Source organism: Tiliqua scincoides, chromosome 11 (genome assembly GCF_035046505.1).
Source record: "Tiliqua scincoides isolate rTilSci1 chromosome 11, rTilSci1.hap2, whole genome shotgun sequence".
In the NCBI taxonomy this organism is placed as follows: Eukaryota; Metazoa; Chordata; class Lepidosauria; order Squamata; family Scincidae; genus Tiliqua; species Tiliqua scincoides.
The window spans coordinates 678500-686024 of NC_089831.1; the positions used below are offsets into that span (position 1 = coordinate 678500).

The 7525-nt window shown below is 50.0% G+C and overlaps 1 protein-coding gene across 1 annotated transcript; it reads left to right on the plus strand.

The window, feature by feature from the left end:
* The first annotated feature begins 5183 nt into the window (after window positions 1–5183).
* On the plus strand, window positions 5184–7007 carry ADRA2B (adrenoceptor alpha 2B). Its single transcript, XM_066639531.1, has one exon. The coding sequence runs from the start codon at window positions 5621–5623 to the stop codon at window positions 6953–6955; it is 1335 nt and encodes a 444-aa protein (XP_066495628.1). The 5' UTR covers window positions 5184–5620; the 3' UTR covers window positions 6956–7007.
* Window positions 7008–7525: the final 518 nt, after the last annotated feature.

Sequence of the window (7525 nt, forward strand, 5' to 3'; positions counted from 1 at the left end):
TGCCCTGTAGCTGGCAGGTGTGCTCTAACACCATCCTCATACTCAACCTGCATATCTGTAAATAAAATAGATTTTACATTTCCCATAAGCCTCCTGGAATTGGTCACTGCTTGGGAAAGTGAGGCACAGAACAATGTAATGCATGTTTTAATCTGTGGCCGTAAACCACCTTTTTGCCTGGGGAAAGGCAGTACTGAAATCTCCTACATAAATGTTAAGGTGAGAAGATGGGCAGCTTTGGTTGCTAAAAGCAGCAGACTTTGAATGTATGGTGGAAGCCACCCTTCTCTGTTGCTCTTTAGTCTATAGTACTGCCGTAGCTGCTTGGGTGTAATTTTGAGGGGGTGGGGAGAAAGTGGCAGGCAAATGGCTAAATGGGTGCCCCGTCTGTGCATTAAGACTTCTTACCATTTTATTCTCTCCCGTGTGCTTTAAAAAATAAAATTAGTGGGAGACATAGGAACTGCCAAACTACGTGTGCAGAACAGGCTGGCTTTCTTGCACTATAAGAATGTAGTAAACTTTTGCATCAGCAGAGGCTGCTCTAGTCTTATCAAACACCTTGCAGCACAGCAGACCAGGAGAAAGGGGGATCACCTTCCCCCCTGTGGGTTTTTTAAATTAATTCCCTCTTGTCCCAGTTTAACTCTTCTCCTTCCATAATGTTTTCTTAATCCAGACATCCACCCCACCCCAAGCTGCTGTACATGTTCAGAAGAGTGTCTTGCACTTCAAAAGCAGTAGAGATGCTGATCTGCCCCCCCCCCAGCTACTCCTTTAGTTGTGCCAAAAATAAGAAGCAGCTGTGCTTAGCTGGGAAAAGGAGAACAAAATCCCCCCTCCCCATTGACCAATGCCTCATGGGACCTCTTGTGGGGGGCTGAGAGGTGTCCTAGTCCTGCCTCCAGCCAGACTGGGGCTATGTGTATCTTGTGATACACACAGCTGGAGCTGTGCATGAAAAGGGTATAGAGGCAAAGATGGCCTAAGAAAGTACATCTACTGCAGACCACCCCCGTCTCATGAGGAGCGGCTGCAGAGGGAGTTGAGCAAGAAAGTCCTCTACATTTATCTTGCAGTCAGAGACTTTCCAATGAAAGAAGCAGGGCAATGTCTTCCCCCAATATCAGCTACCTGAAATCCTCTCAGGTATTTATATCTTTATTTTAAAACAAATACTACTATAAAAGCTGCAGCAAAACGGCCAGGCAAATTCAAGTGTTGCAAAGTCACCATTGGGCGCAGCTAAAGTAAGTAAGAGCAGTGAACAATGTCATCTGCAACCATGCAACCATTCTTTGCAACAAAGGCATGTCTGAGATCCTTTGGATGGGGGCCTTCAGAGCAGGTGCTCTTGCTTTAAATGGAGCAGAGTATGAATGGGGACTTCTGCTGGGCCCGTATGAAGCCACCTTCTGCCGAGTCTGGTGCTCCAGGCCTGGGGCTTGAGGAACAGCTCCTTCCTCTTCGTGAATAAGATCAAGGAGATCAGGGTGTGAGGGAGGACAGAACAAAGCTGAGATGGTCGGGCTGGTCTCAGGGTGTGAAAAGACCTGAAAAAGAAAGGGGAAGGGGTTGAGTTCAATTGCCAATCCTTCCACGCCTGCAACTTTGCAGTAGCTTTTCTTTGTTTTGTATTCAGGACCAGGGCAGAAAGGACCTCCTGGCATCTCAGACATGGGTTGGGTGTCCTCTGGGCTGGATTTCTCTCACAGAAAAGATTCTGGCCAGCCCTGATGCTGAGTTGGTACATGCCTGCTGACTGTCCAGTCAAGTCTACCTGGTTAGGTCAAGGGTTGGGATGGGATACCCATGTGGTTCCCAGCTCATTCCATTGGATGGCCCTCTTGTGTAAGCAGCCCCCAGGTCTTTTAAATTTACTCCCGGGGATGATCTGGTTTGTTACTGAGGTGCTGTGTCAGGCGTGAACAAAAAGACCATAAAGGAGACAAAGCATTAAAGCCCCCTCCCCAGCTATATTTCCCGTCCAGATTAGACTGCTGCGACTGAAAAAAAGCCTTTTAAAAAAAAAGTCAGATGACAAGCATATATCATCTAATGTAGCCCTTAGAGGAGTTTGGCTTTTTTTGTTTTTTTGGCAAAGAGCAAATCTGAGCAAATACACTGTTGAACACTAAGGGCTGTTGTATGTCCTCTGTCATGTGGTATTGGATGCACACTGCCCCTCTGCCTCGCCTATCAAATAGTGCTGAAAATCAAATGTTGATTTGATTCAAAAGTTGAATCAAAGGATATCAAAGGTCTGCCTCCTTCTTCATGTCCCAATATGCATTCAGACCCTCTTGAAGGCCTTGTCCTTCCTCTTCAGAAGTGAGGCAGTGGCACAAGAAACAGGCCTTTCAGACAAGTTACAACACTGGTGGAATTGCCTCCCCAGGGAGGCCTGCCTGCCGTCTTCCTGTTGGAGCAGGAAAACTGAACTCTTGAATGATTGTTGGCACTGATGCTGTTCTCCTATACCAGGGGTGTCCAAAGTTTTTGGCAGGAGGGCCACATCATCTCCCTGACACTGTGTCGGGGGCCAGGGAAAGAAAGAATTAATTTACATTTAAAATTTGAATACATTTACATAAGTTTACATAAATGAATATATTAAAGATGAACTGATATGAATGAATGAAGGTCTTGCAATAGCTCAAGGTCTATAAAAGTCCTGGCACAAAGCAAGCCTGGCCTTTCCTTTGCTGCTGCCACTGCATCACAGACATGAAACAGCAAGCAGTGGAGGAAGCTCATCCCACAGCTCACGCAAAGAGGTCAAACAGTCGCCCTCACGCTGAGAGCAGTTGCGTTGGGCCAGTGCAGGCTGCAACAAATCTCTGGAGGGCTAGAGGCTCATTGGAGACTGGGGGCTCCCTGAGGGCTGCATTGAGAGACCTTGAGGGCCACATGTGGCCCCAGGGCCGGGGTTTGGGCACCCCTGTCCTATACTTTGGTTATTGGGCTCTTACTAAGATATTGCTTTGAAACAATGCTGCTGCTTTTATACCTTTTGTGTATTCACATGTGCAGTTCGTATTTTATGTCCTTTTCCCCTTTGGAACTTTGGGGGTCCTTCAGGGCTGAACACGTGGAATATGATATTCAATTAAAGCAATCAAACATCCCTTGAATTTTCAAGGAATAAACCTGGAGAAAATTCTACATCAACAAGTTGCAGGAGAGAATTCTGAGAAATTTGGAGGGAGCAAATTCTCTTTGGCTCTCAGCTAGCTTCACTCTGTAACCAACGGAGCATTCCCCATGAGGGAGGAGGCATCGCAGTTGGCAGAGAGAACACCCTAACAGCTCCTTAATGGAGGCATTTAGGCCTCCCTGCTCCTGCTTTGCATTCCAGCCTGTCTGTAAGACTATAATGGATGGGAGTTCTCCAAAATCTCTGTCGCCAAAATATGATGCAGCATGGTTTAATGAGCAGATATGGGTCTGGAAGGCGAGATATTGCTAATTCATCTTATAAAAGCGAGCGAATTCCCCCTCCCATTCTCCCTACCTTGGCTTCCTCTTTCTTTTGGCTCTGCTTATGCGTGGAAGCTGTCTGGGGCAGAGACTGTCTGCCTTTCAGTGTCTGCACTTCAGAGCACTTATGGTCAACTGGTGCTCTGGGGATCTCTAATGATTCTTCTTCCCATACTACTGCTCCACCCCAAAGGGTGTTTTTTGTTCTGGTTGAGGGGGAAAAATTGAGCCTGGTGTAGCGAGAGATGCTGGCAAAGCTATGCCGAGTCTGCATCCTAAGACTTGCTGGATTGGAACAATTTCTACCAGTTTTGCTGCGCAGGTAGGAAGAGAGGAGTTTCTTGCTGCTTCCCTTGCTCCTGAAGAATTGTGACATTTGTCATGTACACAAACAGCCTTTCCCATTGTGTGTCTGATATCTGTCAACTCAGGGTGAGCTCGTAGGCTGTGGTTCTCTGTAATTTTTTCAGCTGTGAATTGTGATGCATTCAGCCTCCCCCTCCCAACATACACACTTTGTGAAATCAAGAAGACCAACAATGGGAAACTGAACAGTAGGTTTCAGCAGTCGGGTTGTACATGGTTGGAATGTTTGTTTTGCTGTGTGAGGTTTCGTTGGGAAGAGTGTGACAGAACTGCAGCGGAAGTTAACGGAGACAACTAGAGGCTGGCTTGCAGTCATCAAAGATGCTATAGCAGGCGCTTTCCAGGTGGTGTGCAAGGATGATTTTGCCCACTTTTGCAGCCTCTAGTAAAGAACTGCTCTCTGGCCTTTGCCTTTCCTAGGCACCCTGCTGGCTTCTCACTCCCCCTACCTCCTCCATTTCTGGGGCGCCTGATTCTTCCCTCAGCTCTTTCTTCCTGCCCTGTCCATTGGAGTAACTCATCTGAGGAGTGGAGCATGTGCAGAGAGGAGGTGGGGAGGTGGACCAGGAGTTGGCTGCAACTCCAAGGAAGACTGGGATTCCGCCCTCCCGGTCATGAGCTGAAAGAGTTCTTCACAGTGTGTGGCTGAATTGTGCTGTGGCCACCAAATCCTCCCTACAGCTAAATGCACTGAAGTTGGGATTGAAATGGCAGTTTCCAAGGCAGCATTCAGGATTTGCCAGGATTTAATTTGGGAAGGCATATACCCAGTTCGCACTCCGTTCATCCAAAAGGCTGCTGCTCTTAAGTCTGTCTGTTTTGTTTTTTAAAACAAGATACAAAAAAGGAGCCCCCCCCAATCTTGATCAAAGCTTCCCAAGCCAAAGTTTCCCCGAGGGCAGAAACACAGCAGGATGGCGGGGGGGAGCCAACCTCTTTGAGTGACTCTGGTAGGCTTGGCTTTATCTGCCTAATTCTGTTACAGAGCAGAAACTCCCAGCCGGGCAGGTTAGACAGAAAACAGATTCAGCTGGACAGAGTTGAAAGGAGGCAAGAGAGTGACTTCTTTGCTGAGGATCTGCTGTGCAGCAGCAGCAACTGGGGGGTGCTTGCAGTCTCCTCCACCCCCCTTTCCTGCTCCTCCCCCCTTTCTCCCCAAGGGAGTCTGACAAGGGGATGGGACCAGAGCTGAGAAACTGCCTGACATCACGCGTCAGAGATGCGGTGGGGAGAGCACAGCCCAACTCCCCCTGCAGCTCATTTCAAAAAGCACAGGGAGGCGCGTGGTCTTCCCACAGCCAGAGGAGAGAAGGCAAGAGCAGCCTGGCAGCAGCTGGGCTCTGGGTGGCCGCTGGTTCCTGCCAACTTTCCCAGCAAGGAAGAGGAGGTGGCAGAAGAAACTTCTCAGGCTGCTGGGAGCCAATCAGGATCCAGGGACCGGCAGGGTCCGGCATCGGAGAGGAGTGACCCTGGACCCAAGGGAGAGGTAGGGCTGCTGTGGAGGGCCGCCATGGAGGGAAGGGAGCTGCTGCTTCACAGGTAACTAGCAGCCTCCAGCACGGCTGGAGAAGCAGTTATCCTGCCTGGCAGAACCCCAGGATGGCAGGAGTGCTGGACCCTGGGAAGCCACCTCTTTCCCTCTGAGCCGCCTTCTTCCCCTCTGGGCCAGGCACCCAATGGAGGCTTTTGTCCTGCAGCCCTGCAAGCTCCAGAGAAGCTGAGAAGCTGGGCCGCCCCTCCCTACCTCCAGGACCCACCAGGCTGCTTCTTCACCATGACTGTGGCTGCCATGGGGAGCCATGAGGGCTACAACATCCAAGCCACAGCCGCCATTGCTGCCGTCACCACCTTCCTCATCCTTTTCACCATTTTTGGCAACATCTTGGTGATCATCGCCGTGCTGACCAGCAGGTCCCTGCGTGCCCCACAGAACCTGTTCCTGGTCTCCCTGGCAGCCGCTGACATCCTGGTGGCGACCCTGATCATCCCTTTCTCTCTGGCCAACGAGCTGATGGGTTACTGGTACTTTGGCAGAACCTGGTGCAAGGCCTACCTGGCCCTGGATGTCCTGTTCTGCACGGCCTCCATTGTGCACCTCTGTGCCATCAGCCTGGACCGCTACTGGTCTGTTAGCCGTGCCATCGAGTACAACTCCAAGCGGACGCCACGGAGGATCAAGTGTACCATCCTGGTGGTGTGGCTGATCGCAGCCGTCATCTCGCTGCCCCCGCTGGTCCTCAACGAGAACAGCACACAGAAGGACGAGAAGCTGTGTGAGCTGAACGAGGAGCCCTGGTACATCCTCTCCTCCAGCACCTGCTCCTTCTTTGCCCCCTGCATCATCATGATCCTGGTGTACATTCGGATCTACTTCATAGCCAAGCGTCGCAGCCGGCAGGGAGCCAGAGCGAAGAAGCCCAAGGCCGGGGAGGAGAAGGGGGAGCCCCAAATTGCGGCTGGCCCGGCTAAGGAAGCCTCTTCCAAGCAGGACCAGCCCAAGCCCCAGGGAGATGGGGAGCCCAACGGGCATCAGGCTCCCATCCAGGAAGGCCGTCAGCCAGAGGCCCATTCTCTCTCCACGAGAAGTATCTATCTGGTGAGCCAGGAGGACAGGCACGCACAACTGGCCACCAGTCCGACCTCACAGTCCCTGCCAGAGAAGAAGCTGCCTTCAGGGACCAGCCCGCCAGAATGCCTGCCTCAGGACAGTCTGAAGCAGAGCAACGGACCTCCCCAGAGCCCTCCGAAGGGCATGGACACCTTGGCCACTGCCAAAGGGGAGGTTCTGCTGGTGAGGAGGGTGGAGACCCTCAGCACCAATCCTTGGAGGCGAAAGACGCACCTCAACCGGGAGAAGAGGTTCACTTTTGTTCTGGCCGTGGTGATTGGGGTCTTTGTCATCTGCTGGTTCCCCTTCTTCTTCCTCTACAGCCTCAGTGCCATCTGTCCCAGGCAGTGCCAGATTCCAGTCAGCACCTTCAAGTTTTTCTTCTGGATTGGCTATTGCAATAGCTCCTTGAACCCTGTCATCTATACCATCTTCAACCAGGACTTCCGGAAGGCTTTCAGGAAGATTCTCTGCAGGCAGTGGACTCAGACTGCCTGGTGAGCGAGAGCATAAGTGGGGCTGCCCAGAGACTCCAATGGAAATGGGAACTCCTCAGGCTATTTAAACAAACAATTGTGATATTTATTTGTGCTTTTTTGTTTGTTTTTTCAAAAATGGGGAGCAAGGTGAGTGCTGGATAGAAATGGGCTTTTTCAAAGGTTGATTTTGTGTCAACTTAAAAAAAAAAAAAAAAACACAACTATATACATATTTTCTGCCAAAATAAAATACTTTATCCCTTGAGAAAAAGAGGGAACTTCGTTGATGCCAAAAATCTTCGGACTAGTTCTGTGGATCAAAATAAACATTTAATTCAAACCCTGTGGCTCTCGGGTTGTCAACCTTGCAGCCCACCACTGTAGCTGTTCTTTTAACAGCAAGTTGATGTGCAGATATGAAGTGGTGATGTTTTTGTTCTCTGTGGAGTGAAAAGTTTCCTGTGCTGATTTCTGCATCCTGGGATGAGATGCTGCTAAAGATGCAGAAAAACCAAGGATAATTTTTTTTCTGGCTAGTTGGCAAACTTAGTAAGTTCTGGCACCCAGACAAGCCACAAAAAGTAATCTAGAA

Bases quoted from the DNA above. Each gene is read 5' to 3' on its own strand.
- ADRA2B (XM_066639531.1), top strand. From the start codon at position 5,621: ATGACTGTGGCTGCCATGGGGAGCCATGAGGGCTACAACATCCAAGCC.